Raw genomic sequence first — 22240 nt, 5'->3', positions numbered from 1 at the left:
GCCTCCTTTTGTTTGTAAATTTCTTATGTTCTTATTTGTCTCAATTTTCTTACTTGTGCAACACTTTCAACAAAAGTGTCTGCTAAATAAATGTAAACGAAAATGTAGTGTGGTTTCATGATTCTTGTGATACCTCTGAAATGTTTATCTTGGATACAACTGTAACCGGTGACAATAAAATAGTCATATCGCCCACCACTAGTAGACCCAAATCAACTTGGAGCCATAATTTACACCAATATACTAAAAAAAAGCTTTTGATTATGTCTAATTATGCATGGATGTTTAATGAGGGCACCAAAACTGTAAAGCTTAAGCAGCTACAAAAATCAGTTTTACGATACATCTACAGACTAAATTTGGGTTTAGTGCTGTGATACATTGGGTTGTGGGAGCAAAAATTCCAAATCACCACCCATCAAAAAAAAGAAGAAACTTGTGTTTTGTGTGATTTTTTTTTGTCTGCAGCATGAGCAGAGGCCTACCTGGTCAGGCGTTGTGGTTGAGGACGTTCCCCAAACTTCCTACAGAGGAAAAAAATAAATAAATCATGTATGTATACACCATGAATATGCAGAGAGACAGGTTCTCTTAAAAAAAAACTCATTCAAGTGCTGAAGTCCTGCCCTCTGTGAACAACCAGCCACATTTGTGTCATGGCCAAAACACATTTGACCAGCAATGATGTACTACAGCAGCATGATAATAAACATAGCAGTATGTCAGAGTAATACAGAGGGTTTCAATTTAACAGTGGGACTCAATTCTACAGTTCAGGCAGTATGTGGATACAGAAGTGTACAGATCTCACCCTCAGCCCTTGAAATACAACATTTTTAAAGCAGCAGATTCTCAGCAACTAGGTTTTAATTATTCTAAATGTAAAGATGCTGAAGTGAGCTTTAAAAACACCAGCACGTCTTTCCACTTTCATGTCAGAAAGGACATAGCTTGTTTACAGATATTAGGTGTAAACAAACCCAAAATAGACCACAGGATAAGAAAGTGTGCAGTACAAAAAACATGGTACATATTCCACTCTGATAGTTTAAGTGTGAAGTAGGCTTGGGCGGTAATACGGTAATATGGTATACCGCGGGATCTAAAAATAGCAACGGTATCAGTTTCAATACCGTTTTACCGTCATAAAAACAATGCACTTATATAGGAGACAAAGATTAAATATTAAATATAATTTATTTAATGCCTAACAATGCGTATGCGTGGTTGTCATCACATGACAGCGTGGAGGAGAAATAGAGAGGTGGGGAAAGATGGCGAGTCGAGCACCAAGTGACCTGGGGCCTCATGTATAAACGGTGCTTACGCACAAAAATGTTGCGCATGCCCATTTCCACGCTCAGGTCGAGATGTATAAAAACTAAACTTGGCGTACCGCCACGCACATTCTCACGGCAACCCCAGACAAGGCGTACGCAAGTTTCTGCTCGATTTGGCAAAATGGAGGCACCTACTGGCAAAAGAGTGCTACTGCAGTTTCACTGTGTCATCACGCTGACTATCAAATACACCGACATTAATTGTATGCTGTTTACAAATGTACGGCAGCTGATTTTTTTTTTATCAATTTGTAACAATAAAACGGTGCAGAAAATGACCGAACTATTACAACTACCATGGCAGCTCTTGCGTTATTGGAAGACATAGCTTATAATGATGATGATGACTGGCTTCTAAGTCGATTAAGATTTCCAAGAGCAATCCTTTTGGAGCTGTGTGCTAAACATTACAGTATTACAAAAGCAGACGATGAGGAGTTACGCTATAGGCTACCTGTTTCTTTACAAGTTCTGTCCACTCGCGGGTTCTTAGCCACAGGTGCTTTTCAGCGAGAACTTGCGGACCGATCGGGTATTTCTCAGTCAATTCTGAGTCGCGCCATGCCGGCTGTATGGGACGGCATAATTCGCTTGTCACCCAGATATATAAAATTTCCTTACACTGTGGTTGAACAGGCAAAAATTAAAGCGCAATTTGCAGCGATGTCCGGTTTTCCCAACGTAGTCGAAGCTATCGACTGCGCGCACATTGCTATAACCTTCAGTGAACGAATTTGCTTATGTAAATGTAAAGCACTTTCACTCTATTAATGTACTCTATTAATGTATTGGGGGCACCTCTTGTACTGTTGTCTGTAAGAATAAACAAACAGAATAAACGAAAGTAACATCGCATCTGCGCCCTATGCGATATTCATAAACATGCAAGTAATTCAAACAAGTATGGTACGAGAAAAAATCACCCGCGATGACATCGGCGCCCCCCTCACCCGATAAAAGTGTGTCCCCAATCATCGCAGCTACTAGTTGCTCAAAGGGTGTGAGACCGGGAATTCTGCTACCTCCGCCTGTGCTTTTAAGACTCTTACGGTGAGCGGCCGCTCGTTTTTTCACGTCGATTTTAATGTCCGACCACTTCTTTTTAATTTCGGCCACCGTGCGAATTTTGGAACCAACACTTTTAACTGACTCCGCCACGCTGTGCCACTCCGTCAACTTTCGTTTATTGCTGATGCCACTTATACCACCAAATAATATCACTTTTCTTTTCTCGATTTCTGTTAACATGACCTCCACTTCGCACTCGCAGAAATACTTTTTTCCCTCGTGGTTTGTCCATTGTTGTTTAAGAAAAACATAGAACAAAGCGGGTATTTATACAGATTTACATATGCAAATACACATAAATATGGGCGGGTCGGGGGAGTGGCTGTGGGCTCGTTCACGTACATAAAATTTCACGCTCATTGGGATTTATAAAGGGAATAAGCGTAGATCTGTGCTTACGCACAGTTTTATGCAGCTGGATTCCTAGTTTTGTCCGTACGCCATGTTTTAGTGTGAATTCTACGCACGTTGTTATACATGAGGCCCCTGGTCTCGAAAAAGAACACAACTTCTGCAGTTTGGCAGTATTTTGGGTTTTGACCGAACGAGAAGGGAGAGGCGGTAAATACGGATTTATTTAATTGATTCAGGTATTTTTATTTGGTTTACGTTATTGTTTCAGTATTAGTGTTTGGTATTCAGTTTCTGAACGGTTTAGGCACAAGCCAACAGTTTGGTGACGCTGTCTGAGCCTTACATCAAATTTTTTTTATTATTCACAGAGGTCAAATAGGGAGGAGGTTTGAAGGTATCAAAATTTGGATACCGCCCAAGCCTAGTGTGAAGAGTACCGGTACCTGATAAAAGCCAATTGAAAGAAAAGTCATGCTTAGGCAACTAGAAAAGATTATATTCAACGATTCCTTTGAAGTAGACAGAATTGCCTGAACCTTAAATCAGCATAGGACCAGTTTACTTCAGTAAAGTTAGGACTTGAATATAACAAATGCATTAACAGTTTGAAACGAGAAGAGGATTAGCAGCAGAAAAATCAATGGCATTCTCACAGAAAAATTGGGGCTGAACAGACAACTTTGTACTGCTTCTCCCTTAGTGAAACATTCCTCTGGCATCGAAACACATGTACGTGTTGTGACAGAAAAGATGCCCTGGGCTGTGAGTAGTTAGAACACCAGTACAGAGGAACCATTACAGTTTGCCACTGCACAGGTAGAGTCCATTTATACTTAACGCTCACAACACTGTGGCTTATGCATCATAGTCACCATGCATATCGTGTGCTCAGTCATAAATCAGTGGTTTAGGAACATGTCGGTCAACTCTGTTATATCGAACCCATATTTGTTCCTGTAAATGCATCCGGCATGCTAACTTATTTGAGATGACATTATCCAACTGTGTGTATGACTGGAGTAAGGCAGAAACTACCTGTAAAAGGCAAAAAAACAGCTAAACCGAGCTAATAATAAATAACGATAATAATACAATCAATATAACAACAACACCACCACCAATAATAATACAGCCAGATCTCGGACATTCACGAGGTTAGGTTCCAGAAACATCCATTCGCGGATGTTTGGTAGAGTCACTATAAATAGTAATATGTGCTTATTTCTATAGCTTAAACCCTAAATATGACCCCAGCCATGCTCTCAAAACACTTTCATTTCATTTAAAAGTTAGCTTAAGACAGTGGTACCTCGGTTCTTGAACTTAATCTGTTCCGGACTCCGGATTGAATCCTAAAAAGTTCGAGTTCTGATCAAATATTTCCCATAAGAAATAATGGAAAACAAATTAATTGGTTCCCGGCCCCCCAGAACTACACCTACATTTTTTTAGCATTTAAACACAAAATGAACAGGATAAAACAAGAGCATTTTTTTCTTAATGGCTTCCAAAACGATAAAGATCTTATCCCAACATTACCCCTGTCCTGCCCCGATCGTCCGCTCCTTCCGTGTGCCACGCTCCCTCGTTAACCTCGTGTGGGATCCCCATGTGATCAGCTGTTTCTGGTTGTTGTCATTAGTCCTCTGTATTAAGTCCACGTTTCAGTTTGTTTCCCCAGTCTGGTCATTGGGTGCGTTCGACTTGCTTACAGCGCTGGCTTAAAGCAACGCATTCTGATCCTGACGCAATGCATTACGGTTAGACGCATTGCGACCTCTCACCCGGCTGCACAAACTGGAACCGCCTCTGTGATGACACACCTTTGCCCTTATTGGCTGAAGTTTAGTTACACGCATGACATTTGTATCCCAGGCAGTTCCGTTGCGTAATTTGCTATTTCTCCCGAATATCACGTAAAGCAGTGAGAACTGGTTTTCAGTTAATTTACCTGGTAAAATAAAGTTTAAATAAATTACATAAATGTTCTAATACTACACGTAAGTTAGTGGCTTATTTATTGTTAGTTACTGTAATGTTGCGCTGCTTTATTTGGTTAATCGTCCAGTCTGTGAAGAAGGCATTCAAGCAAGAATTGCATTGTAGTATGACTTATTTCCTGGTGCGTACAATTTATATTAGGTCAGCGCTCACAGTTCGACTTCTGATGTTCAGATCGAGTTCTAGGTCAAACTGGTTTGTTCGACTTTCAAGAAATTCAAGTTCTAGTGAGTTCGAGAACCGATGTACCACTGTAATTTCAAATAAAATGCAAGGTTGCCAACTTCGGTCAGCTGGCAGGAGTGAGATTTTCAAGACAAGTCTATACATATGCAAACGCATTTACATGTAGGTTACCATTTTATTACCTTCGAAATAGTCTGTAGAGTTCGCAAACTACCCCAACGGTTTTGATGTCGCCAATTTTAGGTTTGTAAAGGAATAATATACACTCACCTAAAGGATTATTAGGAACACCTGTTCAATTTCTCATTAATGCAATTATCTAATCAACCAATCACATGGCAGTTGCTTCAATGCATTTAGGGGTGTGGTCCTGGTCAAGACAATCTCCTGAACTCCAAACTGAATGTCAGAATGTAAAAGAAAGGTGATTTAAGCAATTTGGAGCGTGGCATGGTTGTTGGTGCCAGACAGGCCGGTCTGAGTATTTCACAATCTGCTCAGTTACTGGGATTTTCAGGCACAACCATTTCTAGGGTTTACAAAGAATGGTGTGCAAAGGGAAAAACATCCAGTATGCGGCAGTCCTGTGGGCGAAAATGCCTTGTTGATGCTAGAGGTCAGAGGAGAATGGGCCGACTGATTCAAGCTCATAGAAGAGCAACTTTGACTGAAATAACCACTCGTTACAACCGAGGTATGCAGCAAAGCATTTGTGAAGCCACAACACGCACAATCTTGAGGCGGATGGGCTACAACAGCAGAAGACCCCACCGGGTACCACTCATCTCCACTACAAATAGGAAAAAGAGGCTACAATTTGCACGAGCTCACCAAAATTGGACAGTTGAAGACTGGAAAAATGTTGCCTGGTCTGATGAGTCTCGATTTCTGTTGAGACATTCAAATGGTAGAGTCAGAATTTGGCATAAACAGAATGAGAACATGGATCCATCATGCCTTGTTACCGCTGTGCAGGCTGGTGGTGGTGGTGTAATGGTGTGGGGGATATTTTCTTGGCACACTTTAGGCCCCTTAGTGCCAATTGGGCATCGTTTAAATGCCACGGCCTACCTGAGCATTGTTTCTGACCATGTCCATCCCTTTATGACCACCATGTACCCATCCTCTGATGGCTACTTCCAGCAGGATAATGCACCATGTCACAAAGCTCGAATCATTTCAAATTGGTTTCTTGAACATGACAATGAGTTCACTGTACTACAATGGCCCCCACAGTCACCAGATCTCAACCCAATAGAGCATCTTTGGGATGTGGTGGAACGGGAGCTTCGTGCCCTGGATGTGCATCCCACAAATCTCCATCAACTGCAAGATGCTATCCTATCAATATGGGCCAACATTTCTAAAGAATGCTTTCAGCACCTTGTTGAATCAATGCCACGTAGAATTAAGGCAGTTCTGAAGGCGAAGGGGGGTCAAACACCGTATTAGTATGGTGTTCCTAATAATCCTTTAGGTGAGTGTATATTTGCCATAAGATTTCTAGCATGAGCGAGTTTGAAAGTCTGAGTGTCACGTCAGATGCATGAGAATTGGAAACCCTGAAAACATACATTTTTTGTTTCACATGAGTTGATTTGTATAAAAATATTACTTTATACAGTTGCTAAAGGTAATCTTTGATGAACATGAAATCACTAATTATCTATGTCCATTTATCCAGCATTTTATAAAGTACTGCATTTTAAAATACATTTGTGTAATCGATTACATCGACGCAATATCCCAGCATGACACAAGATCAAATAAAAGGCAGAAAAATTGGAAAACTGACACTACAAGGCTGAGATGAGTTTCAGGTACATATACAGGGTATATACAGAAATCCAGAGGTTAAATTTAACACTTTTTAATACCTTTTTTAATACTTTCTCAATATTTTTTAAAACCCGCATGGCATTGAGTTGCAACCGTTTTAAAACAAGTTTCAAACTGATTTAAAGATTTATAATGTTACACAATTTTGGCCTGTACAACAGAATTTAAATAGGGAAAATGGGTCAACAGAATAAATTTAGTGACTGTGATTTTGAAAACATCTTGCATTTAACTTCTTCAGTCACAAGTCCATATCTTTATCCACTAGGCTATTCATGGCAAGTGCCGTAATTGTTTGGCTTTTTCTTCAATGAGTTTGTCGATTTGCACCAGTTGACCAACTGCTCTCATCCATGCATTCCTGATTTATGAGTTGTGCATCGCATATGCGAAAAGAGAGCGCTGACTGTCATTATCATAAATTTATCACGCTGATTTAAACTCTTGGTGTGTAAACCTTGTAGTTGCCTGCAGGCATCTTACGTTAGCAAGATAAGTTTGGTGATAATTAATGCAGCTAGTGAATTACTTACATAAAAACCTACTAGTTGGGGTTGCAATAAGTTATCGTATTGACCAGTAAACGACAAGAAACATAAATAACACAATCAACAAAAATCTGCTGCCAAGTCAATGAGTACTTGTACTGATCGCTTGCTCCATTTTGATCGCGGTTCCCGAAGAGAACTCTATCGGCAATCTATGGCTCATCCTGCTAGTCCCGGATGTAGAGGGTTGAATTTTGGATCGTGTTTTAAACCACTGAAATTGTGGCAGCGTATTTGAAACAGCGAAAATAACGGGACTGAATATTGTAAAGCAGAAATAAGAGGACTGAATGTTACTGCTTGAATAATAAAGATGTGAATAAAACACATGGAATATTTTCAACTGAATTTGTTCCTTTGAAATTTATTTTGAGGCGAAATTAAATTAACTGAATTCATGTGGTTGAATTATAAACATGCACTTTAAAATACGTATCTTTTGGAACTGAATTTTGGAAGCCAAATATTTTTGTACTGAATATTTAAGCAATGAAATTACGATTGAAATGTTCAATGTTTAAATGTATGCACATATTAAATTACAGTCCACAAAAATTCAAAGCGTCATTAATGCAATGCGTTTTTATTCGATAAGTGTAATTCAACGTGTTTTTTTTCCATCAACGACTTTTGTCATTAATTTACTTCCATAGTCCTTAAACGCTGGGTCCTCTAACCACTTACGTGCAAACTTGCACTTACCCATGATGACTATGACAGCTTTTCTGAGTGTAAGCAGCCAACATGTACTTCAGCGCGCAAACTGTTTAAGACGTCGCTCGACCACTGAATATGACGTCAGCATCACAGAGATCATCTATGAATGAAGGAATGAGCTAATCCACTTTTAAAATAATTTGCGAGAAATTTAGCAGATAAACTTTAAAACACAAATAGACAATTTGTAGTAAAAAAAAAAATCTAAAATTTAATACCTCGTAAATTTGCGTGTAATACCTTTTAATGGCTTTAATTTTTGCTTATGTGATTTACTACCTTTTAATACTTTTTAAAACCCCGCGGACATCCTGATATACAGAAAAAAACCTCTACCAAATCTCACCATCACTGTTGCAACACCTTGGCCACAACAGGAAAGTGGGAAATGTTTCTATACAGGGACACATGACCTTAATCTGATACACGTGCATATTTTGTTGTCACTCACCACACCCCAAAACTATCCAAACTATCCTTATACATTTAGAGCCTCCTTCCTGCCCCCACCAACCCCAATGAACCAAAGGAATTCTGACAGTTTTTTCATACTCATACCATACCATTAGATACACAATATATTTATATTGTTTCTTCCATTTTTTTGTTGTTGTTCTAATAGGACATGAAAATTGAAAACCTGAATTTGTTTTCCAAGCAACACCAAAAGTATATTACAACAGTTCAGCTGATTCTAACAAATAAGAGCATTATGTGACCCAGGAACTGCCAAAAACGGAGAGAGGATGCAGCACTTCTGCAGTCATTTGTCTGTTGCAGACCCGACATAAACCACTGAAGAAAGACTAAAAATGAGACCCACTACCACCCCCACTCAGGACAATGACACTAAGTTCTTGCTTCTAGTGTATGCTGCTCCACTAAAGTGAAGGCTTGAAAGTGCCTGTCCTTTGTAAAATTTCATTTCTCCAGCATTAGCATGATCAATACCTGCTCAGCAGGCCAAAATAGGCCATATTTTGCGCATAAACCTCAAGAAAACTGCAACTGATGACATTTCCCTTTTTGCACCATAGCGTGAAGACCAGCAGAGGAAAAGGAAGTTCTGTTGGGTATTATTTTTATCCATTTAGCTTTACATTATTGCTTTTAGCTTCCTTCCTCATATCAGCTATACCCCTCAAAAACAGTCTAGATCCCCAAGACCTCAACTTATTACAATGAATTAATGTTATGCGCACACAGAGATAGGGATGTAGACCACCATTTAAACTCAGCCAAACAATGGTGACATAAAAGGCCATGTGATCTCTGAACATTGTCTGACAAACTACGCAACAGAAAGCATGATGTTTTTTTCAGTCTATTTGAAGTCACTACCCTCAGTTTCTCAGTTATACACACACACTTCAAATATATTTGATCACACAGCAGCTTTTCAACAGGACAGCAGAATGACATATAGCATTTCCAACTAAAAAGATGGAAATTCTGCTTTACAGTTCATAATGTCATAGTAACACTCCCTTTCAATAACTCTATTTTAACAAAAATAAATAGTTTAAATAAAATAGGTGGCTCCATGGCGGTATACTATGAGCTTAAATCCAATCCACAGCTGCATGTGTGTCAATTTTAGATGCTCCACCAGGTCAAGTGATATCCTCACTATGCTCACTGAGGGGAAACACTAACTGTGATTAGGGAATATGGATGGTCAAATAAAATAAAAGCAAACCACGGTATCAGAAAGTGTCCCAAGTTCCATGGTATCTCTACCATGATGCGACAATTTGTGGCAATAGGTAACAGCATTTCAGTTTATCAATGCAGAGGGTGTTAGCAGATTCATTCTTAAAATGTACTACTTCTGGACTTAACTTCAATTTTCTTATTCATTTTTATTGACCTTATAAATCAATTATTTGCACACATTGGTCAACAATGACAAGATAAAGTTTCAGAGTAAACAATTAAAAATTAGCTGCTGTTATTCTGCAATGGCAACACAATGCTGACAGTGAATCTCTATTACGAGGTCAGGCAGACCTCAGTGTCCAACCATATCATTCCAGATTGCAGATACAGCATGTATTGGGGAGAGGGTGTCAATTTCCATTAATTACTATTGTTTTATCTATTTATCTAATACACCAAGCTGGAAATAAAGCTGATATAAGATAACGTTTATTGAAAACATTGCCAAAAAAGTTTCAGTTCCCCCTTCAACAACTTGTCCTTCAATATGCGCCATACAGAAACTGCTCATTCTCAAACTGGACTTTGAGCTCCCATCAAAGCTGGCAAGACCTCCGTTTGTTGCATGATTTGCATTTGCTGGCACAAATAATATGCAAAGCTACTTTGTACTAAGTATAAAAAAAGGAATTGAGCAGATCTAAACCCTATGTTCTGGACTCATGGAATTCTAAATGTACAGTAAATAGGCCTAAGAAATGGAATGTGTTAGTGAGGATTTATATACTTGAGGGGTAAACCAAGAGATGAAAGAGGGTCAAAGAGCTGGCCCATCTCACACAGTGATGGGCGGTAGCGCCGCTACATGTAGCGAAGCTATTAGTTTAACTACATTTTCTAGTAGCTTGCCTGTAGCACCGCTGATTTCTGAATCAAATAACTTTCCAGTAGTTATGTTATTTTTTTTGATCAAGTAGCGACGTAGCGTCCATAAAAGCTACAATTTCCAGGACATGTCTGAGAAAAGCAGAGGTTTCCTCTGTAGTATGATTTTGAAACGCAACAATCAGACAGAAATAAAGCATGTTCATGCACAACCTTGTACTCTGCTTCTACTGCCTGTCTATCGAAACACGCATGCGTATGGCAGCATCATGAGATCGATACTTCAGTTTCAATTTCTGTCCTGAATGCACTGCGGCTGTCTGTGTAAGAGCTGCTGCTCTCAATTGCCACTCCCGGCTGTCACGTGACTCAGCGGCGCCAAACAGGCTGACTTACGCACGCGTGCACACAGTATAATATTTACAATAAAATATTGAATTAGTAGGCCGCCGAACCATTCTCGCAATAATTAAACAGCAGAGATAGTTCGGTGTTTAATCACTAGATAGCGTTTATTACACCCGTATTACTATGATCCACACACTCGCACTGCCCACCATGCACATCGCCCCGTTTACACCTCATACACACGGTGGGTGCACGCACACTACGTACAACAATAAACATTAACGATTATACATGACATAGCTTTTGCCATATTTGTGTAACTTAGCTTGCTATATTTCTATGGGTGGTAGCTTTTGTGTAGTGAAGCTTAATTTATTGTTGAGTAACTGATAGCTTAGCTCACTACATTTTACAAGTAGCTTGCCCAACACTGATCTCACATTTGTGCCTAAAGGATGAGGGGAGAGGGGGGAAGAAATTGGAAAACAACTTCTAGTTGAGAATTCCTTGAACTATCACATTTTAAGTTTTGGAAAATGTGCTATAGGCAATGGCAGGGAAAAATGCTACTCATACATTGGTATCACGTCACCAGTAAGTTTGGTGGTCAGAGAAACGGATGTGCAAAGTGCATGGATTGGCTGCACCACAATACTGAGAAATGTTAAAAATAGTCACTCACTGACTCAGCCTCAGCTTTGAGCAGCTCATGCAAGTCGAACCAACTGGTCTGCCTCCAATGTTCCTTGAGTCTGAGGCCACACATGCATAAGTATACTCAGTGACAAAAAAAGTACTCAGAAGTAATGGTCTGATTTGGATGTAATTTGATACACATGCAGACCAACAATGGGTATGTAAATGATTCGATTTACAAGGAATTTGCACGTCTAGTCACCAGACACAGAGGATGCCTCTCAGACGCATTAGACAGCATTACCAGTACTTGGAGTTCGACAGGGTTTGCATTGTGGGTTTACATGAGGCCGGGTGGTCGCATCGTGCAACTGGCCAGCATGTGGAGCATGCAGGTGTCACAGTCACCCCATGTTGAATCCAAGGGGCACGTGAGGACACCCAGACACATTGTGACAGTTCGGTCACCCAAGACAGACTACATCAAGGAAGGATCGTCATATTGTGTGCCAAGCATTACAGAACCCCATGACATTGGCATTTGCCACCCGGACACAGGTATTGGACTCTATACAACACCCCGTGTCATCCTGCACCGTGTCTCGACGACTGGCATAAGCTGGACCAGCTACGTTTGAAGTGGTGACGTAACTGGGAGGCATGGACTGATTACGAGTGGCATCATACAATGTTCAGCAATGAATATCGGGTCTGCATTACCGCTGATTGCTGTCTTGTGCGCGTATGGTAGTGCCAAGGGGAGCGGACCAATCCTGCCAATGTTTTGGAAAGACACATCAGCGTTACTCCTGACATTATGGTCATCTCTGGTAGTGATTCGACCCTGACAGCACAGTTACGTAAGTGACATCCTGTGTCCGCATGTCTTACCCCTCCTGAGACAGCAACCAGGTACAATCTTTCAACAAGGCAACACCAGTCCACACATGACACATGTGTCTATGGACTGCCTGCATCATGTTTAGGTCCTCCTGTGGCCAGCCAGGTCCCCTGATCTTTCCCCAATAGAACATGTGTGGGATCAGCTCGGACTAGGGCTGGACAATAATTCGATATCAATATATATCGCGATATAATTTTTTTCAATAACGGTGATACGATTTTTAAACACATTTCCGATATTTCGATATACATATATACTGTATCATATAATATACAGTATATGAATAATCAGCCTGTTTTAGTTTAAATGGAAATATATTATTGTTAATAAGCTGAGTCTGAGAGTTTTATTTATTTGATAGTTTATTTCACATTTCTTGTTTGTAAAGGCTAAATACAAATAAAAAGTGAACCTTATTTTTTTTGTACTGTTTTTATTTTTTAAAAATTATATAATTTTAATAGGAGCCTGGAGGTATTATAGACTTTGCAAATTCAGTTTGCAGACATCCATTGTGTGTGTCCTCGGCAGTTTTTTCCTGAGGCTTTTTAATATTGTCCATATCGATATCGGAATTATATCGTATCGACCAAAATTAAGAAATATATCGTGATATAAATTTTTGCCATATCGTCCAGTCCTAGCTCGGACATAAACTCAAACTCAGTGCCAATCTGCAGGATCTCAAGGATGTAGGCCAACTTGTCACTGGAGAGGATACAACAGCTGTATGACTCCCTTCTGCACCATATCGCCGCATGTATCCAGGCCCGGGGGAGGTGCCACACCGTACTGACATGGAACCAGCAGTGTGCCCATACTGCCAGCTCTGTTGTCCGTTTGATCTGATGGTATAATCATTGCAATACAGTCACATGACCTTTCACCACGTGCAGATTAATTTATTTACCACGACTCCATTTTGGTGCTTAGTTATCTTTGTCACCAAGTATAGAAGAGATGATAGAAGGAAATCACCATTTCCCTTTGAATGGCCATCAACATGGCAAGAGAAATAAGAGGGGGAGAAGAATTGAGACTAAATAGCAATCAAGAAGAGAGAGGGAGAGGACAGAAGATATTTGGGGTTTGCCTACCTCTGTAGTTAACGCTAATACTCCCAAACCCTCCCAAGCTTTGCAGATCCAGAAGGTATTTTACTATTCCAGATAAGCAGATATCTGGAAGACACTGTTGGACAGCAGCCCAGAAAATCTCTATGGTACATACATGCACACAGAGCCCAGAAACAGTCTATTGTAAATGTACAGAAAAACATATTCGGATCGGTATCGGCGCCGATCCAGACCTATTTGAAGGATTGGGTATTGGCCATGTGTGACCGATCCACGTCCTATACATACTTATTTAGTTTTTGGCAATCTCTAAAAAGATAGCTCCTATTTCGTGTTAAATCTATATGTACAATCAATCGCATGATGGCGCTTTCCCATTTTACATGTTTTTTTGCGGCATTCAAATCGAACGCTAATGCTGCCCCTCAGTCTTTTTTGCTACTCAGTGGGTGTGAGTACTGTGACTTCCACCTGCTGTGACGTCATGCGCATACCCTTCGCAGTACGAGGAGCGTAAAATAAGACGTGACGATCCGGGAGTATTTTACGCTTTTAACAGAAACCAGTAGTAAAGCGATCTTTGTAAAATAAAGTTTTGAGAGGTGGGAATAGCGTTTAATGGACAATCCCACTTAAAACGCATGCAACTGCAAGACAAAAGAAAGCAATGGATGATCTGAGAGTCGCTAACTTGGAGGGACTGCCATCGCAACAAAGTGTAACTGAGCTGACGCCAATGAGAGAAAAATTGTGTTAAAATTATAAGCATTTGCCACTTGTGTATACTTGTTTTGAAGATATTCATATTGAACCGCAAATGCCTCAAAAATGCTTAAAACAAGAGGTACAAACGAGGTGGAACAGTACGTTATGTATGTTTGTAGCAGCCTAATGAAATATTTTTTGTCATACATTTTTTCCATCTGTATTTACTAGCTTAAAATTAATAAAATAAAGTATAACAAAGTAAAAAGTGCTCTTATAATCGGAATCTGTATTGGCATCGGCAGTTGTGTATTGGAATTGGATTGGAACTGAAAAAATGTGAATCGGTCCATCCCTACTATCAATTATACTATAACTGAGCAATTACAGATTAATTTGACAATCAAGTCTATATAAAAAATATATATACGTGGACCTATATAAAATATTTTTCTTCCTTTCATCTTTGTCTTCCCCTTTTCCTTGTTTTTGTGTTATTCTGTCTTAAATGATGTCATGATGTATCACAATACACCATGTAAAGCACCTTGGGGGGACTCTTGTGAAAGGCACTACATAAAAATAAACTGAATTTAATTTCATTGAATATTTATACATTGTATACTGCAAGTGGTAAGAAGCAAGAACCAGCCATGAATGGGGTGGCAGCCCAACTGCATACACACACACACACACACACACACACACACACACACAATACAAGCACTCCAACTGAAGTTGGTCTGCAAGGACTGTCATGCACACATAGGGAGAATATGCAAACGCCACACATAAAAAGTGGCAGTGATGGTGACAGTGCTGCTCACTGCTTAATTGTGCCGCCCTCAATATTATGTCTGCATAACGTGTGATTTTAACATCGACGTCGCATGTTATGCTCATGCAACTGTCACACTGCAGGGACTGTGATAGTCAGCTGGGTTGAACCCATCAGTAAGTTGCATGAAAACATTTACCTGTCATATGAAAAAAACTTAATAAGCTTTGCAAATTTAGTGATGGCTTAAATTTTGTAGTATTAAATGTGTAGTATATGCTTTAAAAAAATGCATGGGTTCTCCAAGTCAATCATAATCATTCGCTCACTCATAGGTGAAAAAAAACAAACTGGTCCCCAAAAGACATTCATCTTCCCCCATATGGAAATGTTTTGGATTCCATAGAGACAACACTGAGTAAAACCAACAGATTTTTTTTGGTACTTCTGTGTCTGTTGGCACAACCCATGGCAACACCACCAATCATTTGACGGAAGCTATTGCTATACTACAGTTTATATTGCCAAATGTCCCATTTGGCTAAAATTATGGGTAGAATTTTCAACTTGTTTTATAAATATGGCAATATTTCAAATAGTGCAATTTGAAATTTCTCTGCTACAGTACAGCCCTACACAAACACAATATTGACAAAAAAATATTGTATGTTGATTATATACCATCCATCCATCCATCCATTTTCTCCCGCTTATCCGAGGTCGGGTCGCGGGGGCAGCAGTCTCAGCAGGGAAACCCAGACTTCCCTCTCCCCGGCCACTTCATCCAGCTCCTCTGGGGGAATCCCAAGGCGTTCCCAGGCCAGCCGAGAGACATAGTCCCTCCAGCGTGTCCTGGGTCTTCCCCGGGGCCTCCTCCCAGTGGGACATGCCTGGAATACCTCACCAGGGAGGCGTCCAGGAGGCATCCTAATCAGATGCCCGAGCCACCTCATCTGACTCCTCTCAATGCGGAGGAGCAGCGGCTCTACTCTGAGTCCCTCCCGAATGACCGAGCTCCTCACCCTATCTCTAAGGGAGAGCCCAGCCACCCTGCGGAGGAAACTCATTTCGGCCGCTTGCACTCGCGATCTTGTTCTTTTGGTCACTACCCATAGCTCGTGACCATAGGTGAGGGTAGGAACATAGATCGACTGGTAAATCGAGAGCTTCGCCTTTTGGCTCAGCTCCTTCTTCACCATGACAGACCGATGCAGCGCCCGCATCACTGCGGACGCCGCACCGATCCGCCTGTCGACCTCCCGCTCCATCGTCCCCCCACTCGTGAACAAGACCCCGAGATACTTAAACTCCTCCAATTGCGGAAGGATCCCATCCCCGACCCAGAGAGAGCATTCTACCCTTTTCCGGCTGAGGACCATGGTCTCGGATTTGGAGGTGCTGATTCTCATCCCAGCCGCTTCACACTCGGCCGCGAACTGTCCCAGCGAGAGCCGAAGGTCACGGTCCGATGAAGCCAACAGGACCACATCATCTGCAAAAAGCAGAGACCTAATCCTGAGGTCACCAAACCGGACACCCTCAACGCCCTGGCTGCACCTAGAAATTCTGTCCATAAAAGTTATGAACAGAATCGGTGACAAAGGACAGCCCTGACGGAGTCCAACCCTCACCGGAAACAAGTCCGACTTATTGCCGCTCATGCGGACCAGACTCTGGCACCGGTCATACAGGGACCGAACAGCCCTTAAAAGGAAGCCCGGCACCCCATACTCCCGGAGCACCCCCCACAGGACTCCCCGAGGGACACGGTCGAATGCATTCTCCAAGTCCACAAAACACATGTAGACTGGTTGGGCAAACTCCCATGAACCCTCCAGAACCCTGCGGAGAGTATAGAGCTGGTCCACTGTTCCACGGCCGGGGCGAAAACCACACTGCTCCTCCTGAATCCGCGGTTCGACAATCCGGCGGACCCTCCTCTTCAGAACCCCCGAATAGACCTTACCAGGGAGGCTGAGGAGTGTGATCCCCCTATAGTTGGAGCACACCCTCTGGTCCCCTTTCTTGAAGAGGGGGACCACCACCCCGGTCTGCCAGTCCAGAGGCACTGCCCCCGATGTCCACGCGATGCTGCAGATGCGTGTTAACCAAGCCAGCCCCACAGCATCCAGAGCCTTCAGGAACTCTGGGCGGATCTCATCCACCCCTGGGGCTCGACCACCGAGGAGCTTTTTAACCACCTCAGCGACCTCCGCCCCCAAGATAGGGGAGTCCACACCCAAATCCCCATACTCTGCTTCCACATTGGAAGGCGTGTTGGTGGGATTGAGGAGGTCTTCGAAGTACTCCCTCCACCGACCCAAAACGTCCCGGGTTGAGGTCAGCAGCACCCCATCCCCACCATAAACAGTGTTGATGTTGCACCGCTTTCCCACCCGGAGCCGCCGGATGGTGGACCAGAATCGCCTCGAAGCCGTCCGGAAGCCGTTTTCCATGGCCTCACCAAACTCCTCCCAAACCCAAGTTTTTGCCTCAGTGACCGCCGAAGCCGCATCCCGCCTGGCCTGCCGGTACCCATCAGCTGCCTCTGGAGTCCCACAGGCTAAATAGGCCCAACAGGACTCCTTCTTCAGCTTGACGGCATCCCTCACCACTGGTGTCCACCAGCGGGTTCGCGGATTGCCGCCGCGCCAGGCACCGACTACCTTACGGCCACAGCTCCGGTCAGCCGCCTCCACAACGGAGGCGCGGAACATGGCCCATTCGGACTCAATGTCCCCCGCCTCCCCCGGGACATGGGAAAAGTTCTGCCGGAGGTAGGAGTTGAAACTCCTCCTGACAGGGGATTCAGCCAGACGTTCCCAGCAGACCCTCACTATACGCTTGGGCCTGCCAGGCCTGGCCGGCTTCCTCCCCCACCAGCGGAGCCATATTAGGTAAAATTAGATTATATACCATATTAGGTAAAATTATGTGGCTATGCAATAGGGCTAGCCTTTGTTTTAGTGGCAAATTTCTTGATATACAGAAATTGATGAAAGTAAATTAAGTAAAATGATTTTAAGCAAAACAATGACAGACAAGTTAAGCTACTCCAAGAGGCTAAACGGCAAATGGTTATCTATGGCTAACCTCGCAATACTCTGTGAGTCTCCCAAACCTGGGTTCTGAATTTCTATATTTCCTTTTACTTTTAATGTGAAGGTTTTCGATCTATTTTACTGGACCTCATTCACTATGCTCCATCTTTCCATATTGACAAGTAATTGACAAGGCAATTGTTTTAAACTGGTGCTTAAAAATGTTTTAAAATGGAGTAAAATAAAAAGAATAATAATCATGAGAATTCTGTTTATGCAACGATAAAGATAATTATCAAAGGTTATGTTAAAAGATAGAACTTACGAACGATGTAGCATTAAGAAGGCTTCGGGAAACTCACCCAATTGCTTTGCTACAGGGCTACATTTTTGCTTAAAATTCAATTAGGAATCTTCTTACACAGATTTAAAAAAATGACAAAGTGAACGGACTGCAAACTGAAATCAAATTTTGAGCATATGCAAAAATTAGTTGTACAGTGTAACTAGAAAACACCAACATTATGGGCTTGTTGCTGGGTTTTTGTCTGACTGCTTTGGTGCTCATTCTGGAGAACCAGTTTGAAATTGCTAGTTTAACTGTCACCTGTCTGGTATTGAAGAAAAAAATATGCTGTGTCCCATTTTTAATCAACAGGGAATGCGATTTGTTCTGTATTTCTTTGGACTATAAGTGGAAACCCTAAATGCTACTGTTTGAGACTGCAGGTGCTTACATTCCATATGCTTAAAATGGGGTTTTGAGTATCCCCAGGTTTTGGGCAGTGTGTGGCTCAGTGGGCTAAGCCTGTGTGCTTGTAATCACAAGGTCGCCAGTTCAAACCCAGCCTCAGCATGTTTGTGGGTCCTTGAGCAAGACCCTTAACCCCCAGCTCCCTGGGCACCCCAACAGGTGGCTGCCCTTCGCGGACAGCTTGTTCTACAAAGAGCAAGTTAATGGAGGCATAAAAAGAATTCACCCATGAGGGACAATAAAGGTTAAATTATTATTATTTAGTTGGCACAAGTTTTGAGCAGAGTTCACACTATAGAGCACCAGTTTGCTGCATACTGGACTTTAAATTGCCAAAGTACCACCAACATCTTTTTACCATATTTATCCATAGTATCTACTTTTTAAAAAGATGTTGAGGTTGTGGCAATCACTTTCTTTACTGATACTAACACTAAAATTTTCTCTGGAGGAGTGCTTTGTGTCTTCCATGATATGAGCTGCTAACTCAATCAACCTTGCTGTGCATTTGTTGGCCATAGGCAGCCATTCATAAGACTACCATATGACTGGTTGGAATAACCTTCATTTCTATGATGGGATCCTTAATGACCCTTAAACAGTTTATTGAAGTTCATATTCTTATTGTCATAAAAAAAATTAAGTGATAAGTCAATATTCATATTGCCCACCCCTACTTAAGCCTCAATGTTATGTGCAGCTGAGGCCCAAGGCAGAATGTGAGCTTACCTGCACTGCCATCTTAACAAAAAGACTTCATTTCCATCAGTATTCCATCACTTCTAATGTTTTAGACAGAATTAACACTGGCCCATAACTTAGCAAAGTAGAGGATGTGTTACCTTTGAGGATAACTTTGTTATTGCCAGAAATAACCAACAAATAAGTAATGACCCCTGCAAAATGCTGAGTCCTTTTCTTAATTTAGTATACTAACCATACCAGCATTAGTCCATTTCAAAGCAACTGAAATGTCACATGGGTCAATGAAGAGAGCCATCACTACAGGAAAAATAATTATTTTAAGTATCAAAAGTAGCGCAAGGACCACATGGTTATCGTCTAGTCAAACACTTTTAGAAATTTAGTTTGCCACAAGAAGACTGGCGTATTGGCTAAGAGTGGCAAAAACTCTGACCTGCGGAGGGTAAACCCCAGCTTGGATTGTATGTACAAGACAGTTTTCACACAGTACTGGTGGAAACAGAAGTAAATTTTATGTGCTGTTACAATAATGGGCTCTAAGTAACATTCTCTTCTAAAATTTCAAATGGTGAAGTCATCACTCCCAGGTTTTCACTTGGTCCACCACACAATTTCAGTGTCCGCAAGAGTGACATCTTTATTAACACAACAACCTAAGTTCACACATCTTTACCCTTTCCCCTCTGTAAAGTTTTTCTATTGTGTACACAGAGGCTTTCTGGTTAGATACTTTATACAGTTACACAGCTGAGGATAGCTAGTGGACAGCCTTCCCATAAGAGTTGAAGCTGTTACAGCTGCTCCATATTATTCAAGATTCTTTATTCATCACATACATAGTTATACAAGTACAATATGTAGCGAAATGAACCCTGACCGATCCAAAGCAAAAAAGAGTAAAGAGAAAAAAAAGTGCAGACAAATAAGAATTAATTTAACAATATATATAACATATACAAACATGTCCTGACTGAGAAGTCTTACGGCATGAGGATAGAAGCTCCTCCTGAGTCTCTCTGTTTTTGCCGTAATACTCCTAAAGCGTTTGCCGGATTTAACATAGCCTATGTATTAAGAATGGGATGTCATTAAAGTTCTTGTGCGTGTTAAGTATGGATGGCACGGTTCATGAAAAAAAACCGAACCGTTCGGTTCGCTTGTCTCGGTTCGGAGCATGCATGCGTCGCACGGTTCGACGGTTCATGACATGCGCAATGTAGCCTCGTGCCCCGTATGTGACGTCAGTGTGTTTCCCTTTCGCGCGCAAGAATAGGCTATATGCACAGAGCGTTGTGACGTAGTTCCGGTAAAAGTTCAGCCAGCTAAGTAATTTCCGGTAGCCTTTCGTTTGCTGTGTTTAGCTCGTGTTTTCGGCGTTACCACCGTCTCTGAAGAAAACGTTTAAATTTCAGCCAACCGATAGCACAACATCTGAACACTGTTGTGCACCTTTGTTGTGTGACTTTATTTAATGTGCGGTTAGGCACTTTGTTAAAGAAAATTAAGTTATCTGTGACAAAGCACTCCAGTGAGTGTCATGCCTCGATCGTCCGCTCTTTCCGTGTGCCACGCCCCCTCGTTAACCGTGTGGATTCCCCGTGTTTACCAGCTGTTCCTGATTGTTGTCAAATTTGTCATTACTCCATTGTATTTAGTCCGTGTTTCCGTTTCTTTCTCCAGTCTGGTCATTATATATTGTAATTCTGCTTTACCGCTCGTCTGTGTTCCTTTTGATCATTAAACCCCGCATTCCCCCGATCCTAGGTCTCCTCGCCTCTGCTTCCCCGGTCAGCGTTGTAACAGTGAGCCTGCTTCCATGCTGCAATGTGAACATTTGCCATGTTCCTCAAAATTATGTTTATTGCACCGTGTCTGACCACACAGACCTACAGGCTATTGCCAGATGATCATACTAGACATATCAACTGGACATATTTTTCACTATTACGGATTGATGTCTTGTACATACACAGAAACTGATTTCATCGATTACTCAAGAACATTCAATATAATTAATACCAATTTTTTTCACGTTCAGTCAAATTCAGTTTATGCATGATTACATGATATAACTTTTTTAATACTGTATCCTAAATTGTGGATAATTAAGCTATATATCATATGCTGAAGTACATTTCTGGAGTATTAAAGATTAAAAGAAAAAATAACAAGAACCGTACAAAACTGAAAACCGTGACCCTAAAACCGTGATACAAACCGAACCGTGGGTTTTGTGAACCGTGCCACCCCTAGTGTTAAGGCAAGTGTCCCTATACTTATGGCAATATAGTGTATGTGTTTTTAGACGCATTTATTAATAATTGCACTGATTTCACCGTCAGTGCTTGTTAAAAAAAAAAACAGCTGGGCTAGTGAAGGTGAAGTACACTAACACAAAGAAATTTGGAAAACCAAGGGGTGCTGCTTGCTTTTGTTAAAATATATTACAACCAGAAAATTGAATTCAAAGTTAACTATGACACCGTGGTAAAGTTAAGGTTTAAACCCGAAACCACTTTCAGGTATACCTCCCTGGTATTCTCGCTTGATGTATGTGGGGATATGCAGATCTATACTGAAATATTCCAGAAAGCAGGTTTGAGTTTAAACGTTAGCTCTGTGTAATATTGCAAACAGTCTTCCAAATGATGAACAAATGTTGCCATAAAACAGTGTATTTTGCAACACCATGAAAT

At 41.4% G+C, this 22240-nt stretch overlaps 1 protein-coding gene across 1 annotated transcript in view; it reads right to left on the bottom strand.

The window, feature by feature from the left end:
- rbpjb (recombination signal binding protein for immunoglobulin kappa J region b) overlaps window positions 1-22240 on the bottom strand; it is a 57754-nt gene that overhangs the window by 21165 nt on the left and 14349 nt on the right. The window contains exon 2 of the mRNA XM_023796150.2: window positions 486-524. Within this exon, the coding sequence (XP_023651918.1) occupies window positions 486-524 (39 nt within the window). The remainder of the gene's footprint in view (window positions 1-485; window positions 525-22240) is intronic.

The sequence above is a fragment of the Paramormyrops kingsleyae genome, chromosome 12 (genome assembly GCF_048594095.1).
Source record: "Paramormyrops kingsleyae isolate MSU_618 chromosome 12, PKINGS_0.4, whole genome shotgun sequence".
NCBI classification, from domain to species: Eukaryota; Metazoa; Chordata; class Actinopteri; order Osteoglossiformes; family Mormyridae; genus Paramormyrops; species Paramormyrops kingsleyae.
This window is presented reverse-complemented; position numbering and strand designations above follow the sequence as displayed.